The sequence below is a fragment of the Pungitius pungitius genome, chromosome 5 (assembly GCF_949316345.1).
Source record: "Pungitius pungitius chromosome 5, fPunPun2.1, whole genome shotgun sequence".
Lineage (NCBI taxonomy): Eukaryota > Metazoa > Chordata > Actinopteri > Perciformes > Gasterosteidae > Pungitius > Pungitius pungitius.
Window position 1 is genome coordinate 4,642,020 of NC_084904.1, and position 21,932 is coordinate 4,663,951.

The 21,932-nt window shown below is 42.3% G+C and overlaps 1 protein-coding gene across 2 annotated transcripts in view; it reads right to left on the minus strand.

Moving 5' to 3' along the window:
- Nucleotides 1-6,010, minus strand: part of unc5db (unc-5 netrin receptor Db) — a 145,924-nt gene extending 139,914 nt beyond the window's left edge. For both annotated transcript variants that reach the window (XM_037481875.2, XM_037481874.2), the window contains exon 1: nucleotides 5,603-6,010. In XM_037481875.2, coding sequence (XP_037337772.1) covers nucleotides 5,603-5,687 — 85 coding nt within the window. In that variant the 5' untranslated portion in view covers nucleotides 5,688-6,010. The remainder of the gene's footprint in view (nucleotides 1-5,602) is intronic.
- Nucleotides 6,011-21,932: the final 15,922 nt, after the last annotated feature.

A 21,932-nucleotide genomic window follows, 5' to 3' on the forward strand; every position in this document is an offset into this window, starting at 1 on the left:
TAAAAAATGTAATTTTTAAAAGTTGTATTAGAAATGTTTGCATGCATGTCTGCTTATGACAAGGTAAATATAGTTAAATTACCCCAGAATTTCCAGTTTATTCCTGTTAATTCCCGTTAATTCTCGTGGAATATTTGCAACTTTGAATATTCCCAGAATTTTGCAACCCTAATACATGTACATGTTCTTATAGATTTTATATAAAAATATGTACATTGTGATATAATTATTCTATATTTATCATATTAAAATTGGATATTCATTAAAAGGTATGATATGGTAGTTATATCATATTCTGAATATTTTTATATATACATTCATTGATATAATGAATTGTTTGAATAAGAAAATAATAATTAATATTTAATAATTGAATATAAGTAATAATGAGTGTGTGATACCCTATTTTGCATTGAATCATACTGGGATTTTTACTGAAACTGATTGGCCTTGCCCGACCAAAAAAAAATCCACCAGCCGCTACTGTATTATTAGAAAAACCCACAAACACATTGTCTCTACGTATTAAAAAAAGAGACAGTTTGCCATGAAAAATGATTTTACTGTCAGCATTATACATTACAGCAAATTCTCCCCTTCACACAATTAAATCCCAAGTGTTTTTCATCCACAGGGAGTAACGGAGAAAATCATAATAATCATTGAAGAAGAAAGAAAGATGTGTTCACACGGATCACGCGGGATTTCCAGAAAGAGTGCAATATTCAAAAAGAAAAGCTACTAGGCTGGAGCGTAGACAGGACTGTGGAATAAAGACGTGTGGCTCCAGGAGCAAAACTGATTGAATCTCCTGACTGAGATGGATGAAGGGTATCTGCAGCTTTGGTACATGATTTAGCACTGTGACTGAGGGGGCCCTCTCATCCCGTCCCGATTGCTGTCCCCTCAGATTAAGTTAAAGGGAAGGAGCGGCCTTCATCCGGGGCAGATTAGCCCATCGTGACTCAAGCATTTTCCTTTTCCGTGGCATGCTGGTGAGTTACAATTACCTTTTTTATTTTACAGATATAGGCTAATATATAGGCTAATGTTGCTCGGATTGTGCACAATGCTATGCTGTTTGATGAATGCAAATGCAGAATCTCGATTGGGATTTGATGCAAATGGCAGTGCAATTTTGTTCTTTTAAATTGCTTACATTATCACAATATATCTGGTCGCCAAGTCTAGCTTATTCTGTATGTAGCTCAAACACTTTGAAATCCTTAAAACGGTTCAGAGAAAACCCTTGAGCTATGTATTCTTATTTTATTTTGACAGAAAACTAGACTCCTGCGCCTCCTCCTGGCTCTGGTCTGGGACTTTAAAAAATGTAGCCTACGATGGGAAAGACATTTTTAGGGTTATTACTGGTTGGAGAAAAAATGTGGCCAATAGTAAGCTTCTGTGAGGAACACAATCAAAATCAGGATGATGGTTGAAGTGAAATCTTACAATCTTGTGGTGGGAGGGGCTTGGACAGAAGGAGGAGGGTATTATTAACGTGGTATTATTTTGCGTTTGCAAAAGCAGATACAGCAGGTACAGTATGCTGAAAGGTTTTATGGAATTATCAACCAATTAAGCCAATGAGTAAAGAGTTTACCCCAGCGTTACTGAAAGTATTATTTCACGTCTAAACCTCTGTGACATCACAGGATGTGTTCAAAATGGTAATTCTGTGTTAATTTGGTGAAACCTCAATATTTTACTCATTTTATATCGACTTAAACACAGGCTAAAACTTCCTGAGGCTCATCCACTCTCACTGGCACGTCTACACGACCATTTCAGCCCTCTGCAGGATAAAAATCTACGGATACAGACGAAACGCAGTGGCAGAGAGACAGTTGAATGTGTAAGTACCATTCAACCGCAGAGCGGACAGGGGAAGCCAATGAGCTGCAGGGCTGATTGCCAACCATAGTAAGCCTCTTAGGCAGCGCATTGATGAATTGACTCGTTGAAATGTGAAGGTAATAGTCTTGACATAGCAAAGACATAACTCAGCTGCTCTACCTGCAAAAGGACCCCAAATGAGAGCAATCCCACGTGCAATATGAAGAAGGTCTTTGCTTTTATTACCATCATCATTACTGTATATCATTCCTGAATGTACAGCCATTTGGTTTCATTTAAATGTAAATCCGGGCACTGAACTGCACAACAGCATGACTACGATGATTCATTCTGGGGGATCGGCAGAAAAAATATAAGAGCCTCTTTACTTCCTCTCAGTGAAAATAACAGATTTGACCTCTGTTGGTTTTCATGAAAGGGCTGTACACAGAAAAACAAGAAATAAACCTTGAGATTTGTCTTCCTTCTTCTTTAGAAAAGTAGCCATCCCCTCTACCCCTGTTCTGTTGAACAACTTGAAGAGCACTAACGGAGAGTGGTGCAATCTACAATGGGGACCTGGGGAAAATGGACGGGCCCGCTTGTCAGAGGGAGGGGCAGCGCCACCCATCGGTTACCTCACTAGCACATTTGCGCATCCATGAAGCTGGAAGACGCTGTTCAACGGCTCCGTACCCTGATCTCACAACATTTTCCTGCAATCGCATCTGGCATGAGGGAAACTTACAGCGTGGCATGTAGCAAGACCCCCAACTGACCTAAGTGACATAAAACTCTCCTCCATCAAATATCGGATAATCCCCTTGCTCATTATTTTTCGACACACAGCCGCTGTCCTTCCTAATCACACATCACATAAATTAATCATCAAGTCCTGAACAAACACGCCGGCGTGTCAAAGGAAATCAACGGGAGCCTCATCAGCAGCCAGGTTATAAAAGGATATTACATATCAGTGCATTCGGCTTGCCTTCCCGCATCTCTAAGTAGGGCTTCATCAGGAGATAATGGCACAAGGTAACAGCCGATACACGATCCAGAAAGAAAGTCAGATCTCTCACTTCCCAAGAAGCCGCATCCTAAAATATCTGTTTCGTGACCTGTGCTGTGAAGCATGGATGAACGATGCCTTCTGATGTTTGTCCCCTGGGCCACGCTGCACGTACTCAGTGCCGTGCTGCACGCTAGGGGCCCTCCCTCTGTGTGACTCGCAAAACCTGACCTTTGATCGTCGAGAGCTGAAATTTGGCTGAGTGCGAGCTAACGCTGCCGCCCCCGCCCCCGCCCCCGACTCGGCCCAACCCGCTGTGCCTTATGCTGTCTGGCGTGTGATGTCGTGTTGCACCTGTAACGGTTGACCCGCGGAGACTCTGCGCCACACGCGAGGAGCTGGAGACGGCACGGTGTCACTTTGATCCCTGCGGAGTTGGCGGACGCATCGAAGGGTGCGTCACGTGAGGTTTTTAAGCGGATGCTTTGAGAGGGAAAACGATCGGTTGCTTGAAGTGGACACCCGTGAGTTCTGCATTAACGCTTGGATAAAAGCATTATGGGCATTTTAACTGATTATGTGAAAAATAATCTTTTGTCGGAGCCCAAGATGTTTCAGTGTTATTAGGCCACATGGAAAACAAAGGTCCTTTAGCCTCATTAGGTGACAAACTGTACATCTGTCCTGATGGCCAAATGTAAAAGTGTAGTATTGGCTCCACTTTGCCTACAGGAAGTGACAGATCTGAACACTTTTGCCTCTTTGCAATCACTTTGGATATCTTTGGATTTCTTTGTTTTCCAGTAGAGTCATAGTATTTTAATACCTTAACCTCTTATGCTTATGAAAACAATGTTGTGATGAATATACTTATTTATACTTTAAACATACATATAAGAATAGAAGGTGGTAAGCACACTTTGACGTTAGAGAAGCAGAGAGCCACTAAGGGCGGGGGCAGCAAATGTGGACAGCAAAAACAGGCCCATGTTCTGTGACTGCAGAGGACGATGGAAGTCGGGATGCTGTGACCTCAATCTATTACTGTGCAGAGTTCAGCTCCATGTGGCTGCTATACAGTGAGTTCAAACCATACGTTATCTCCAAGGAGGGGAGTGTTGGGGGGGGGGGGGGGGGGGGGTTAATATGACATCTGACTCAAGCAGCTTCACTGTACACTCTCAGCCATACCCTACGGTACCAACAGTCGGCAAGTAGGAACAATGACTTTATTACTTTGATACTTTTTTTTTATCTTTCAAGAGAGATGAGCAGTTTCAATCAGATGACTGAAAGGCAAAACATGTTTCTGTGTTCGGAACATTAGTGAGTTTCAATGTAGTGTTAACAACTCGATCAAATGTCTGTTTGGCAAACGTCTTTGAATCAAAACCATTCATTGTATTGAACAAGTGGGCGGAGTCATCCTTGGGTATGTGGAATGACGTCTTCAAGCCTTGAGTTTGTTGATTTTGGCCATCACCATTTTTGCTTTTTGCAACCAGTGAAATGAAGGTATTTTATATATGTGGACTTATGAGGAGTGACGCTGTATATGGCTCTGGTCGGATAGCGACCTGTCAATCCCAATAAGCCCCGCCCCAAAATATCCACTGCTGCTGGATTCCAAATGGAGCATAATTTATGTTATGAGTATCATGTTGTATTGAAGTAGACTTTAAAACAGCAAATGAGACCATACACTCATGTTCACAATGTTTACTGAGGGAAATAAATCAAGAGAGAAGAAGAGCCATAAAATCGGACTACTTTTCGCAACCACGGTCGCCCCTGCTGGTCAGTAGAGGGAAATGCAATTTTGGGACCCTTTCGCATTGGCTTCACTCACCAGAAAAAGTGTTGCCAGAATAAAACTCAACGCTCTTCAAATGAATGTTTTCTTTTTTATATAAAAAAGAACACTTTCTGCCACAAAGGCACACACTGAGACTCACAAGAGTCCCGAGCCACCATCAAACTGGGACAGATGCCCAATCAGCCCAACAGTCTTCCCACCCGGCACAGCCACTTTAAACACAACATCTGTTACCAACAAAATGTGGATAACAATTTCTTTATGTGAAAATCACACCGTATCAAACACCATCCTGCCCTTTTAAAAACGTTTTAAAATGTCAATGATTGTCTTATTTAGCCTTGCACCCCCCCCCCCCTTCTCCCCCTCTCCTTAACACTGCATCCAGTTCATGATAAGGGAGTGGATCTCGCTCAAATGGAGACAAAAGCAGCACAGTAACTCCCAGATGAGGAAAAGAAATGCACTGACATGCCTGTTGCACAGGCGTGCCCGCGTGTTAAATCTTCTGTAGGAAATGCAGTGCGCGTCTCACGATGATGGATTCATTAGAGACTGCGCGAACAGTGGGAATGGGACAATTAACATCGATTTATGACAAAGATAAACAGTGTGGGAACTTGACGGCGTGAGCTGGGGCTTGATGAATCAATAGCGGTGGCTCTGCTGCGCATTTGGGTGTGTGCGTGCGTGCGTGCGTGTTCGTGTGTGTGGGAGGGGATCTCCAAATAGTGCCGTTAAGTCCCGGAGATGAATCAAAAACACACATCGGGGAAATCAAATGACTACAGTCGTGTGTTTGCAAAGGTTTTTGAATGATCCCGGACATATTAACTCACACTGTAGAAACGTGGCAAGTGGCGCGTAACGATGATGCCCGTTGTTTTCTTTCCTTTCTTTTGTAATTATTGTTTTGCGCCAAGCAGGGCTCTTACCTTTGGAGACCACTGACACCGTGCAGTAAACCAGGAGCAGGAGGCCCATCGCGGAGAGGTAACGTCCCTTTGTCAGCGCGCCCATGCCGGCGCGGAGCTCTCCACGGGCGCGCCGCGGGGCTGACGGCGCTTCGGGTCTCCGCCGGCGCCTCCTCTCGACTCCGCCGAGCCGGACGAGCCGAGCGGCGCAAGTTCCTCCAGTAAACCAGGGAAGGGGACAACTCGGCGCGCTAGTAGGAGGAGGACGAGAACAAGAAGAAGTGAACGGCTTACGAGGTGGGCTGTCGGGAGGGAGGGAAGAAGCATTTTCACTTCACTTTTGCCGCGCGTGTGTGCGCAGCGCGAGAGACGTGCGCTCCGAGTTCTACCCCCCTTCTCACAGGCATCATCATCATCCCGCGAGCCTGCCTCGTGCTAACCAATGGCAGAGAGAGAGAGAGAGAGAGAGAGAGAGAGAGAGAGTCAGAGAGAGAGAGAGACAGAGAGAGAGAGAGTGGGGAGGAGGTTGCGTCTCCTAAATTGTAAATGCAGTCAAATCAGTTGTGTTGCATTGGAGTGCATTTAGCAGAAAGAGAAAAGAGAAGACCCAAAAAGGAATGTATTTCATTTGGTTATTAAATTTGACAGAACACTTTTTTTCAATTCAAGAGATAATTACTTATTATTTCCTCTTCAATCACAGCAGATCAGGCTCCCCTCGACTGCCAAGTACATTTCTTAGAAGAGTTTCTTGGCAGTCGGGATAAAAAAAACACATTTAATCTCACATTTAATTGGCAAACAGAATATATCTATATATTTTTTTATTTATTTCCCTTTTAAAAAAACAACTTTCTATGACATTATCTATTAAAACGCGCACAATGTTCAATTGAATGTTTTCAATTCCGTTGCCTTGGAGATGAGCACTCTGTAGTGTGCTGCACTGGACACTTTGGTTGGAGGACAAAATATTTCATTCAAGGCCATGTGTCTGAAGGACAAGAAGAATTACCACCAGAACAACTTGCCCTTTGCAGTGTGCATCACAGCTATGTCGTCATACACAACCAAAACCCATCCAGTTTTCAGAATTTGTGCTACTCGTTGTTTCTGTCATCTCTGACACAATTATTTCAAGCAGGAAACCCTTTATCACATTTTTTATCTAGCCAAGGTGCAGTCTTAATCTATTATATGCAGTCACAAAAAATCCTCTGCCTGGCCTGTAGAATATCCTTCTTTCATATTGATTGGAAGGAAAGCCAAAAGCCCTTTTTCCCCCCCAAGTTTATGACTGCTGCAAGATGCTACTAAAATGGTTAACAGGAATACCGCTGTCAATCAAAAAAGTCATGTACCACTTCCTTCCACTCACAAAAACATAGCAGACTGCTACGGTTAACTTTAACAAGGCCTCATGGTAATGTAGTATTGTCACAATGTTGGGGGCAAATTGCAACAATACTACATTTTCCCTTGTGGACCAACGTAGCTATTACACATGTTGCTGTGAGACTGGGTTGACCAGAGAAGTATTCGGTGCCTCTATGTCACACTTCTGTATTCCAAATATGGTCACTTCCATTCACTGTTTCCACAAAGCCAAGAAGGCCAGACCCTCGCATTCCAAAACATCCGTCAGCGAAGCCATGGCTAACGCCACTCCTTTTAAAACAGTCCATGGCTAAGACCCTAAAAGACTTTATTATAGATACTGAGAGAGAGATCACGGATGTGTTATGACGATGTGGCGGACCACGTTGATTCACTGCATAGTCAGCATAAGTACATTAGCCGGTGTAATTAAGGAAAAAGTACACACTGTTGTTTGATTCCTAAGGTCATACATTTAGCAAGGACAGTAAGCTACATAATGGAGCTTTGGTAGACCAGGTTCTGGCCATCATGCGCTAAGAGGTACATAGTTTACATATGTGATTAAATCGGCAGGAGACAGTCTGTGGAAAAGAATCCCACGTTCATCGGCCACAAATGGTGTTTTTGTTTCTGTGTGAAACCAAAATTGTGAAATCAAATACATACCAAAAAAACAAGTAGAAATGTGCCACCTTTTTAGGACACAGGTTATTGAAGCGTCTTGTTCACAAAGCATTCGTAGTGCATTGAGTCACAAGACACATTGAAGCAAACCCGATTTTAACATGGTGAATTTTCCAGAAGAGATAAACCCTCAAACAGAAAGGTACTGAAACCTTCAAATGAGTACCTTTGCCTTTGATGACCACTTTTGTAACATTCTGTTCAGGACTGAATTGTGAAAGGCTACAATGGATGTGAAAGGTGCACTTAAGAACAACTCCTGAAATGATTCACCTCTTGTAGCTTTTTATTTAAAATGATTGGGAGAGCAATCAACATAAGTGCCAGCAGCCATGCAGATAAAGCAAAGTGGGCAGCTTTGTTTTCATGAATCCTGAGAGCTGAAAGATTGGTGCACAACAACCCAACAACAAACCCTAGTGTAGCAGTGGGATTACTGTCCAGATACGAGTTCAACTGTAGCTCCTCTGCTGTTAGACCAACCTGTTTTTCTAAAACGGATTATCCTTTAAGCAATAAGGTACGAGGGGCTGTACTTTATTGTCCAATAATGTAACAGTTCGTGGTGTTGTTAGGCAACCCTCGAACAATAATCACTTGCTGTTTTGTTGGAATAAATGTTCACTGTCAAACATTACCATGGTCTTTGCAACAACATTTGTCCTGTAAACTGTGATCAAATCATGTGTGTTTACGTTCGAGCAAAGCATTTGGTCAGGGTTTAAATCTCTCTTTGTATTGTATTGTAAAAGACAAGTTGAATATTTCCATAGGGAATATTTCCAATGATTCGGGCCGTATATATTCTCTGCTGAATAATAAGGCATCAGGTCACCGATCAGTGTACTAAGTGAAGATTTGTGTCTCTTACAATGCCCCCACTGGGGGTCAGCCAAGTCAGAACCTTTGTTGTTCTACGCATAGTGGCTTTAAACAAGAAGAATGTTTCCCGAACCATGAACCCTGATATATGGTAGCCAAACTTTCCATCTACGATAAGAAATAAAATATATATCTAGGGAGCCATCTCGTTTTTGTGTATTGTCGGTGTGAAGACCTCCTGGCCTTTACCAGCTGGGCCTGTTTGATGACAATATGATCATTCATTGCCCTTCAACTGAATTACATTGTGTAATCAACATGATTACAAATCATGTCCCAACACATCACATAAAACAATTCCACCATCTAAATTGATTACAACAAGCACACAGTTAAGGAGATTTCTCTAAAACTGAATTGATACAAACCCAATAACTATTAACTAAACATAGTGTCTATCTAGCTGCATTTAATTCCTCTCCATATTTGCACTTGAGTTAAAGTTAATCAACTATGTGTGTAGAATTCACCACCCATCTCAGACCACAACCGTAACATCCCCATTTTTCATTTAAAAAAGGACGACTCACCTAACCCCTTGCTGCCATTGTTAGTGCATATTCTCAACGTTGCAGCCAGGTCGAAACGAGACTACTTTGTGCAACAGATTAACTTAAATATTCTAAGTCTCTTTTCGTTTGCCAATATTACATGTGTAGATTACTCCTCTGGCCATTGACTATGCTGCCTACTTATAAACCATAAAAGATTCTAGAGGCAATATTAGGATTCTCACCCGGCATTATTAAAAAAAAAACATTGCGCAATCTATAGTATCAGCTAAATCAATTATCAGATAAATTCATAATGTGTCTAATGTGAGTTTAGCTGATAATTGATACATTCTGTGTGAAGTGCAAGATGTTTCCGAGCCTGCAGTGAGACAATGCACCAGGCTGTAGAGTGTGAGGACATGCGGCATGATTTTATGGAGCAAATCCAAGTAGAGGTTCAAATGCCTGACCTTGAGCCGTCTGAAATTGCAACTTAACCCTTAACCAGCCTCATCCAAACGGAAGCCTCACCCAGTGTTTCACAGATGTCACATGGCGCTCTGTGGTTATAAAAGGCCTTACATGGTGATCACACTCATTGTGCTCTGAACAGTGTTGCTTTATTAGGCTCCATCTCTGGACTGTGTACAATTTGTGGTTGACTTGGAAGTGAGTTTAGAGTGAAGCATAATACACTATTAGTTTTCTGATGCTGACGTTGTGGTCGCATTTTTAATCAAGTGGTCAGTGGAAGTGCAAAGCTGTATTCATACATGAACGTGTGTACCAAGAGAAATGTTTTAACACAAAATATGCATCACCCTTAACAGTAACAGATGCACAGACAATCTAAACATTGAAAGGTAATAAGGAGTCTGGGATGGCGCAGTGTGCCAGCGTGTGCTTGGTTCGGCTGCTGGCTCTCTGCTGTCTTCCTCCGACTCCAGCTGTCCTTCCTCTCTTAATTGAAAAGGGGAAACGCAGGCCCTTTTAAAGCACTTGTGTCACTTGTTTCCCTTCATACTCACATCTCCAAATGTAATGGACATTTGCAGATAAATGACACAATGCTTAGAGGTCTTCTCTATGAATAGCGAGCATCTATATTCAATATAAAGTGTTTTGGATGAATTAAGTCTGATTACATACACGGGCTATGGACACATATAACAAGAGCTTTAGCTTTGTGTCACAGAAAATGACATTTTTCAAGGTCCATCATCTAGTCCTGACCATCTGAGACAGATTCTCCTGCCTCAATTAAACTCTATCCCACTGAGTGCTACCTTATAAACATACAGCATGTACTATATCTAATATATGTAACATGATACAAGCAGATGAAATCCAGCGTTCTGATTGGTTGAGACTGAATCACGGGGGCGTGCATTATTCAGCGACAATGTACAGTTGCGGTTCACATGGATCCAAGCGTTCCATATCGCTGCGCACTCAAAGTATCTAGTTAGATTTGACGCGACTGATTCTACATTTCAGTTTCGCCGAAAAAAGACCGGAAATCCCACAAATGATCGGTTTCGGGCAATGCGAATTTAACAATTCAATGCGCGTCGGGCCTAACAACACCCCCCAACTGTTACATTATTGGAAGATAAAGTACAGCCTCTCGTACCTTATTGTTTAAGTAAATGTGAGTACAGTACAATCACTGCAGTGATGGTTTATTGTCATCACACCACTGTGGGGTGGGTGAATGACATTAATGTTATTTTTATGATGTATAGTGATGATATAATGAATGAAATTAAAATACACGACATGAAGCTCACACAAAACCAAATTTTAAATTGGTTACATTATGCCTAAAAATTAAAAATTAAAATGGAACTCATTTTAAATTTAAATTGAAAAGGGGGGTGAGTCGTGAAGTCATGGTTGATATTTATGTCAATAATGACATTATGTTTTGTGCATTATATTATATTTTGTATTTTCTTTTTTTTGTGTATTGTAAGAGCCTGTTTCTGAAGGGTACTGCAAACTAGGTAAGGCTAAAAAGCATGGGTTGTATGGCCCTGCATTGTACTATATATTAAAAGTAGAGCTGAGCAAGTTAACACGCTGCTATTGCATTAACACAGTCATTAATTCATGCTGAAAAGTATTTTATTGTGCATTAATGCAGATTTTTTGAAATTCCATTGCAGACTGGAGGGAGGGGATATTGATAAGTGTTGGCTTTGGATGCATTGCATCTAAACCAATGAGGGCATTTGGGGGCGGGTCTTAGACTGCAACAGCGCTCACATGAACAGAAAAGAACTGCTGGTATGTGATAGAACCAACGTTATTTTACAGCTGCATCACTGGAAGTGTTTTTTCATTTCTTTTTTGACTGACATTCTCCACATAAAATCCAGTACAAGCACGGACCTCACAGACTAAAAGGCCCCTGCACAATAAATCGGAGCCGAGTACTTTGTGCAGGGACAGGGATACATGCTTCTCTATATAGGCGGCCGAACGGGGGCCGAACAAACTTCCAACAGGAATATTGTGTACTCATCACAAACAAATATATGAATGCTTCACATTGTTCAAACCATTAGAGTAATGGCTACAATATGCACTAATCCAAATACTCTAAACCCAAGTTAACAAAATATTATATGTAAATGAGTCCATAAATGTGCACGCAGTCCCTTACCGAAGCGACATGCTAACAAAGGAAACACCACACTGAGGAGAAGGCAAGACGACGCTGATGTAGTTTCATAAATCCCTCTTTTCAAATCCACATTTTGACTTCTCCTGTTTCTCGGCCGGCAGACCTTCAAAAAAGCCTCCTCTAGAGTAGAAATCCTCACTCCATCAATGTAAAACCTTCCAGGATGACTGTCCCCATGGTGAGCTATCACTTGGATGGGGTTTTTGCTTGGGATCTGAATGTTTCATAGGACTTTAGGGCAGTGATTTTATATTTCTTCACCAATTACATATGAACTTATTTTAACACATCACATCACTCACAAGGGGTTGCCCTTCATCCCGTGAAACATGAAAGCAATGTACAGTAGACAATAGTATAGAGTATGTCAGAGAATTTTGTCTGGGTTTGATTTAACACAAAAACAATATTTTTCTTCTTCAGGTCATCTTATTCAGACATGTTGGTTTGAAAATAATTTCCATGTAATTCTTTCCCTAAATTTGACATCACAACCAACATTATCTTAAATATTTACTTTCTTCCTTGAGAATTTCGTATCCCACGGTCACGGCTTTCCTCGCATGGTAAACCGTGTTTTCGGTATGTGGAGAACTGGGAATCTATCAAGACTTTCCTGTATATTTCAGGGAAGAAAGAATCGTAAATGATGTCATTACAATCCCTGTTCATGTGATGCTAGTTTCTCATTTTAAGGGTTTACTAAAAAACATCCAGGATTCTTGATGGCTGTTAACAGCAGCTGTGGTGCCCCTGGTCCTGAAAAGTGAAGCCATTCCGTCGGGCCTTAGATCGGTATCCGCTAAAATGGACAAGAAATTCCATGTCTTGTATCATTCTAAAAAGTATTTTCATTCATTCAAGGACTAATTCTGATAAGGTGGGACATGGTGTGTATGGGTGCTGGTACATCTCTTATACTGTATGTGTTACATTTCATTTGATTAGTATATTGCTGCTTTGTTGACTATTATTCCTGCATCACGGACTATGAGACCATTAATGTCTGATTTTGAGCGGTTCTACCGTGCTCCAGACGTCGCAATCAACGTGTTACATGCATTAGACTCAAGGTTTAACGCTGTGAAATGTGCACCACAAAAAACATTAAACTATATTAGATTGTAAAGAGAAATTAGTGATGAACCAATACTGCAAATTGTGCTTAGAGGAATGAAAAAAAACCCACATCATTGAACCACTACAAAGACTATTTACTGCATGTGGGCTGGTGGCCAGCAAATCAACAAGCCCCAAGGGTCTGGGGAGAGTAGCTTTACCAGAACAGAGCCTATGCTTTATATTCATTAAGGGTCATGCCGAGCACGCAGCACCCGGAGAACAAAGGAAGTGAGGTGTAACAGAAAGAAAGCACAGGCCGATTAGAAATTACAACAGCGGAAAACTCCCCAAGTTTTAATTAGAAGACACAGTGGACTCAAGGTTCATGCACTGAAGCTGCATCCGTTGTGGTTGGGTTAGCTGGTATCCCCTGAAACAGAGGTGCTCCACCCCCGCTGCCCTCATTTGACTTTAGGGAAATATTTAAGACCAGAACTCAATAGTTGCCGAGTACATAAGCTTGGAGGAGGTTAGACCTATGCTCACAACAGTCTTTATTCTTCTTTTTGAAAGATTTACTCATTAGTAAAGTTTATGAAATTAAAATGAACTTTTTCCTATTTTTGTCTCATTGAATTAGCTCAAGGAAACCTGGTTAAGAGTCACTGACCTACAGCAGCGATTCTCAAACCCATAGAGTTACAGTCCCCCAGAAAATAGTATTTTCAATGAGGTCCAGATGCTGTCAACTTTTTTTCCGCAAACCCCTGATATAAACACACAATAAAATATAATACAACCTTACTTAAAGGGTTTAAGAAATGGAAAATCATCCCTCAGTCTAATATATGTACACATTTAATACCAATTTATATTTAAATCTCAATTTTTTTAACAACCATTGCTGCTCCAGAACAGACCAACTTTTTTGAAAACCAACGCCGCTCTATTTAAGGAATGTATTTTGTTGACCTAAACCTGGGCTCTATTCCCTTCTGGGCGATGTGTCTGTCAGTTAGCACACGCTGGCAACCATCCTGAATAACTCTATGTAATCTTTCCCCTGAGTGCCCTTTATTGTTGTGATGTAGTGCAGCGACGACCTTTCAAAGCGCTTCTTTGTCTTCGCTTCTCATTTTATTCGGGGCGTCTCCAGGCGTCAGTCTTCTGCGCTTTGGGTTTGAAGATCTCTGTCAGATGAGAATAACAGTGCCAAAGAAATATGCATTTACATATAAATCAATACCGGACGCATGGCAAAAAAGACTACACACATTTATCGTCCTCGCTCACAACTCCTCATCTCCTTGAGATGCCTCTTGGACATTGAGACACAAAGGAGAAATATGTGTGTTGTGCGTTGTGCGTTGGCGTGCTCTCCCTTCTTCATTCTCCCCGCTCATCATTCAACCAACAAATTACGTTCTTTTAAAAATACGAGCTGCTAACGAGAGGCCAAACGAGAGAGTGTTGCTCGTTTGTAGCCTTACGCCAGCTTTTACCTCCCGACGATTACTATTTTGAGTCTTCAAAAAAACGTTGTTTTCTTAACTTGTGGGCATCACGTTGCTGGACAAAACTTGGGTGTGTCACAACGTTGTATTTGTGAGGGAACTTCCCGGCTTAGAAAAACAGGCCTGCCCTGCTCTTGATTTTATCTCCCTTCTTCCCCCAGAACAGGACTAAATGTAAATGTGCACTGCTGGCTGGTTACATAATGGGGCTTTGTAACGTCATCGTCACCTCGGGCCGCTCATTGTTTATCTACTGAATAATCTAAGAGTGAGATTCGAGGCTGATACGATACATTTATGAAACAAACTAAAAGTTAAAACAATATATTTTGGCTGAGTGGGTTGAGCCAAGACTGTATTAAAACCAAAAGTGACTTATTAGTCAATATAGTTTGGTGTGAGTTGTCTCTGACGCATCCAGAGTTCCACTACATAAAGGATCCAAACCGCTTCCTGCACCTGCCTACACGACAGCAGTCCATTTTGATGTTTGAATAACCTTTGGATTTACATAAAAGGCATCGCGCTAGTGACCGCTGTAAGAGTGTAATATACAAAGAAAACCTGATGTGTGTGTATAAATATATATTTACCACAGCATGGAACGCCATTGATCTTTTGATTCACCGTTTGCATCTCAAAAAAGACAATTCTATTACTTTGTATGCAGAGACCCTTCAATTATTTTGGAAGGTGCTCTCTATTTGCAGAATGGTGCTACTCTGTGCATGTAGTGCTTGAGGTGTGCTCTTCCAAGCACAAGACGAATGCCACTACTTGCTGTATTCTTATTACTGCTGGCTGCCTCTTTGGCAGAGGGGTTTGGAGTGGTGCCATGTATCATGCTACACATGCAGCAGAGTTCTTATCAAACCAGGAGTTCGCACTGCACACCTTTGATGCACTTTCAAATTTATCGGACGCCTTTATTTATTTGGCTATGAAAGGAGTCACTCTCCTTGTTGTTTCGGTGTCAGAAAGTATTGAGTGGCTCGTAATGAGGAACATCCTGTGGGGGAGGACTTAATTTCTTCAAGGGAGCGTAGTAAAAATCCATAAACAAACTGGCAGTGAGAGTGTTTTGAGAGGTCGACTGCCTGAAGGCTGCTCCGTCCATTGGAATATAACTGTTGGGTAGCCCCAGGAGAATGGGTAATAGATGAGGTGACTCTAGCATGCAGATGTGACACGAGTTATGCTTTTGGATTTTCAATAAGCGGTAGACCAGGCCTGGGCTTAGAATCCAAGATAAAGAAAAATGTGTCACTTTACCCTTGGGGTCTCATAATCAGGTTGTTAAATTAAATAGAAGATTTCTACCTCACATAAAAAGTTAAATAGGATTAATTACCTTGAATTTCTGTTTCAAAGTATTCCAATTTCAGTTAGCAGAATAGTTTAAAGGATTGCAGATTCTTGAACACAAAGACACAACTCTGAAACAGAAATGCAGGTGAAGTTCTTGACTTGTGTTCAAGGCTGTGTCAAAACCAGGAGTTCAGTTAAACAGGAAGACAAACCCTGAGGGTCGAGTACACAGGCCGATCCGGAACAATAACAGGATACGCTGGAGCGTTTGGCGAATAACACACAAGACGATGTGGCAGAGTGCAGAAGTGTGAGGGGACCTAAATAGTGAGGGACTAATGAGGGAACGGCAGGATGAAGGGAATGAGGGATGATCTGGAATGACAGGAGAGTTCATTAAACAAGCAGGCAGGATGAAAACTACTAAGGCGGAGAATTTGTGACAATAGTGTGTCAGTCGACTACTTCAGTCAAGCACAATCGTCACATGATAAATTGTCAGTTGGACGGCAAATGTGATTTTTAATGAATTTTCTCAACAACCAAGAGACTGACGGCTTACATGCGTTAGTGGATGTTTCAAAACATGCAACTGTGGGTGCAATGTGAGCTTCTGCAAAGTGACACAAAAATGGTGTGAATGTCCATCATCCGGTTGAACACTTTCGATTTATGACCCATTTTCTTTCAAATGACTGTCTATATTTAAACATCTATGATCTATCAATATAATAGAATTGTTGTTTTAATTAACTGTCTAAATAATTACACCAGAATTTTTTGCCTTTTGACCATCCTGAATAACTGTATGTAATCTCACCCCGGAGTGACCTTTACTGGGACGCCTCAATCAGACCATTGCCAGTTTGATCCCCAGCTCAGCTAGTTCATGTCCATGTGTCTTTGAGACAGAAACTTCACCTCAAATTGCTCCCTAAGATGCTAAGTTAATGCTTCTGTGTTTTGAGTGAAACGCAAGGACACGCAGATGCCAGAGCCCCTTGCTGCCCTTTCACCCCCTCTTGCGTGCCTGCGTGCGTCGACCAATTTTTTCGAGACTTGCGTCAAAAGCTACGCGAGGCCGTGATTGGTCTGCTAACTACATCCTTTCCGGAGTCTCACATTTCTGGTTTTATAGCAGAATACCGCCAATTTTAAAAGGACAAGAACAAGCTAGGGGTAAAAGGGGAACTAAAAGTAATGGTTTGTAGAATAACCAAAAGAACACCCAAAACATTACACTTGTTATTTTGAACTGACATCTGTTCCATCTTCATTTTCTGAATTTCGTCTCTTTTTAGCTGTTTCGCCCTCAAGACAGCAGAATAAACAATATACACAATGATGACCAGGCAAACTGAGAAAAATGATGCTCAGCTCTGCTGATAATTCTCGAATACATCCAAGGACTGAAGATGAGGACTCATAGATTCCTGTCAGCTTGGCCTCAGTCTCTGAAACAATTCGGCCCTCCTTTCCCTCTCTCTGGCCTTTGATCCACAGGTGCTCATCCATGAGGTCGGCAGGATGCGTCGGCACATTATTCTTCCTTAAAGGTACGACAACCCGCTGTGGCTAGGAAAAATGAGAAGAGGGGGGAATGTCATTTATCATGATCAGAACTGCAGCTTTGACCGGCGCCGTGTGGGGCGTTTACGTGATATGGAGAATTTACCTATTGAGGTGGTACATGCTGCTCAGGGGAGCTGTGGTTTAAAAGAGGGAGGATGCCTGATACGTTTTGACTGTTCAGACAGAGGGTTAATAACATCGGGGAAGAAACAGAAATGGCCTTCATCTCAGACACGCGTAGACGCGTCTTGGAGACGTTGGCCTGAAAGAGTTTTACTGCCCCTGAAATGTGAGGTCAATAAAAAGGCGTATTTACTGTTGGTGTGAACTACAGGCGTAATTGAAAGGCCTGTGAAATGGATTGATTTGTGGAAGTCTTAATAGCCAGCGTAATGCATCTTTAAACCCCAAGCATGGCAGCACCGCCATGTTTTTACTTAGTGGAAAATATTTGAACCGTTGAAAATTTGGTCAATATAAGAATACCCTAAATTATAGTTTGATGAGCGACTGCTTGTAACGCACCGGCTAGGGGAACAAAATTCTATTTTCCTTTAATTAACACAACTTCTGTCGTTATTTTAACCCGAACCACAACCGTTCCCTCAGCCTAAGTTAGTGTTTGTTCATTTGAGACATGACAATGCTGCATAGACACAACAGTTCTTTACAGCAACCTCTGGTATGCAGCACATCTGGTTAGCTACATATAGCATTTTCACAGGACTTTAATCCTCTTTTGACAGCCTGCTTGATACTCAAGTGTCGGTTCGGGAGAAATAGTGCGTCTCAGCAACAGATACGACTGTTTGCTCATTGTCGGCAATAACACACACGAGCAGTTTGTCTCATGCTGAAAGCCAAAATGCACTGGGCTGACAAGCTTTCGCCGGATTAACAACGACAGCAGTGGCTTTAACTCCTCTTCTACCAGTCGGAATAAACAATCAGGTGGCGATGCTGTCGCAGACACCCTCAGCTGCTCTTGTGGAGACACCTCTGTGGTTTTCTTTGCCGATTTGATCTACTCTCTCACAGTGTTACCTTCCGCCTCTCCTTAACGTAGTAATTTCGCTGAGCTACAGCACCAGCTTTTTTTCTTTAATCTTACCCTCGTTATGAAGACGAGCCAAGCATCTCTTTGTCACACGTGTGCGAGATCATCAGGAAACCGAGAGCTCCTGTAGGTCATGAAATTGACTGATCTCTTGGGATCCCCCTGTTACAATTGCTTGGGTCCAGACATTTAAATCTGCCCACTCCACGGAGTTCACTCATTCATCCGGCATCAGGACATGAAACAACGGTTTGTCGTTTGACAAAGCAGTCAACCCAATGAGCATGGCAGGAGGTTTAATGATTAGTGGGAATAAAACAATCCCCTCAGCCAACTTAAGTTTTTAAACTTTTCCAACTTGTCAGAGTTGGAATGATGTCGTTGGAATAGGATCAATTGTTGCATGCTTCAGGTGCCATCAAATGTAGTTGGAAGGTTTTTCACCAGGGAATGTAGAGAGACCTTAATCAGAACAACCGCATGTGAGGCAGTAAGGGTGTTGCATTGTCTGTAGCTCATGTCGTTCCTGCCTCCACCACGTTCCCACCTATGAAGCTCACTGCTGGAGTCACGAGCCACCTTCTCCCTGAGTGTGGGGTTGTGTGAGCCTCGGTGGGAAGGTCTACGCGGCGTGGGCCAGCCAGCCGGCGTGCCACGGGGGGGGGCTCCGCCCACACCGAGCGGCCGTCCATCGCCTGCCGGGTTGATGTATCACCCCTGTGAGCAGCAGCTGTTGAAGATGAACATTGTTCCTAGACAGTCTGCACAGATCTCTGCAGAGCACTTGAACTCCTCCTGCAACACTTTAAGGAGCTCAAATGGGCTTCAGTGCCTTTTGTGAAGAGATAAGAAAGCTTGAAAATTAGCTGCCGCTAGAAATAAGGGTGGATCCGTCCTCTCTGATGTGTTTCTTTAATATTTATCTAGGCAGATAGCCATTCTCATAGTAACATTTAAAATACATGAGATTTGAGCTGAAAACAAACCCTCCATATTCATAAGGCGTCCTTGTGCTGGAGTGCTGAAAAAAACAGAAACACAGACAAACCTTGAATTCACTTTTAATTAAAGCATGGGAAACTTTAATTTACCAAGTAAAACACCGCCCCTCCCACACACACACACACACACACACACACACACAAACTGTGGGCAAAACTCTTGTAAACGGTGGTTGGCAGCGTTGAAGTCGCACTGGGCAGGGCCTTCTTAGATGAGATGGAGACATCAGAGCCGATAATGAGCTTCATGTGCAGTTTGGCACGAGTGATTAAACGTTTTTGCACTACTTCCAGCTCAGAGCTATGCTGATGCAGGCTTTGATAAGGGGGTTGAAATGGATTCCGAATGTTCAACAAGCGTTGGGATAGCAAATTGGGGAACCGTCTCCCTGCCAGAGGAGGCGGTTGAGCATACTCCCCTCGGGGGATACTTCAGGCACCACGGAACAACGGGCTGTGGGTTTATCTCTCACCACTGATCAATGGCATTGGTGTCAGTGCAAACTTTTAGTCTAACGAAGGGCAATATTTAAGTCGGTGTCCTGTGCACGTTTTTATTCATCCTGTGTTGGACACCGACTCTCGTTTCTGTGATGACCTTCACTTTTGGTAGCATGCAAAACAATCAGGGGGATTTCACGGCAAAATTAAAAAGTGAATTTCTCGGTGATGGGCAAACGTGTTCGAGTGCACAGTTGAAATCACACTGCAAAAAGTTGATTCAGCTGTTACAGTCAATGGTACGAAAGAGCTGGAGTCACTATCCGGTGTCAAGATCAGATTCAGCATAGTTAAATGAACTCTAGCTATAGGTCTGACATGTAACTGTACAGTGTGACACTTCTTCATGTTGGGTTTAACCCTACGTAGTGTGGGGCATGGACTGGAGAGGGTCTGCGAGGAACCACAAGGTTGGCGGGTCAAACCCTGGCTCAAGTGTCCCTGAGCAAGACACCTAACCCCTAATTGCTCCCCAGGCTAAAAAAGTGTTAAAGTGTTAAAAATACAATGTAAGCCATATGGTATCACATATTCTGTTACATTGGTGCAACTGCTGATCATTTTCCGAAAAGCACACCAGAAGCTTTAGAGTTTTACATGAATTTCAATGAAGAGAGTAATTTCCATTAATCTCCCTACAGAAAGAAAATCTGCTTGTAGAGACTTGAAACCTGCCTGGGGTTCACAAAGCAATCCATCACAGCACACAGGTTGGATTTCATTTTTTGTGAGTTACCTTACTGTTGTATGGAAATACAATACCAACTCACTTAAAGCAGTCTGCACTCGTACAGCAACGATGCTTTCACCCCCGACCACAATACAAGCGGACACTGTTCACTGTTCACCGTTGATTCATTTCTCAACCCATGCAAGTTTGCAGTCTCAGTCTGTAATGTGATTTTCATAGAGCAGTGAGCCAAATGGGAAACAATAGCTGGAACGACAGTTACCATTTTAAGATGGTTTTCATTGAGAACCAGTGATCAGACAGAGACATATTGAAGAAAGTGGTTTCCAGGAGCATGTGGTACAGTGGTTACCCGCGGATAGGCTAGCAAACAGGAAACAAAGCCATGGATTTTCACCTAAAATAAACACATGCGGGTGTCAATTTCCATTGTTTTGTCAGTTTTATCTCACTAAATTATAGGGTCTCGAATGCAGCTTTTATGAGCGGCCTCAGGCCAGTCCTGTGTGCACAAAATACAATAAGAAATCACATGGTGTAGACGTGTGGCTTCAATCAGTTTTATTTTACTCATTCAGGTGCAACAAACGCAAATACAAGGTGTGAATCAAAAATGACATCAATTGTGCCAAACGTCAGTGTTTAGTTTAAAATGCTCAAAAAACTAAATGATTAGACAAGAATTAACAGAATGTGAAAAGGGTTTAAAAGGGATTGCATATCAAGTGACAGGACGCTTCTAACCAAAGGCCTCGCTCGTGAGCTCTCTCACTGCAAAACATCTGTTCGAGGTGAAAATGGATAAGTTAAGAACTGCTGGGACCGACTTAAAGCCATAAAGCTGCTGGCCGTAAACCAGCACAACTCAAGATAGTGTTTTTAATCCGTGGTAATTTGGTTGAATTATTATGTTGTCTATGTGCCATTGAGTTTAGATCATTTTTGTTGGTGAACGGCAGAATCTCCTTCTATTGTCTCCATTGTGAGGCACAAGAAGTGGACGTGGCGCTCGCGTATACTCCTATACTACCTAATGTTTGTGTGTCTGTGTGAACGTATGTGTGGCCGTTGGCTTCGATCTGGTCTCCCTCCCAGTTTAGGTTCATTCATACTCGTTCGCTCTATGGTTGAAATGCACTTATTGTAAGTCGCTTTGGATAAAAGCGTCAGCTAAATGACATGTAATGTAATGTATCAGCTGCTCAGTGTTATACAGTCTGAGTTTTCCCTTTAGCTGTCCTGCCCGGTTCCTCGTCCTCGTGTCCTTGGTCCTCCGCTGCTCCATTCCATTACCTTACATTACATGTCATTTAGCTGACGCTTTTATCCAAAGTGACTTACAATAAGTGCATTTCAACCGTAGAGATACAAACAAGAAACAAGAAAGCGCAATTTTCGTCAAATGAGCCGCTTCACAACATGTTATAGATAAGTGCCATTATAAGTACAATTTAAGTGCTACAATTTGTTAGTATTTTTAGTCGAGGTATACCCTGAAGAGGTGTGTCTTGAGTTT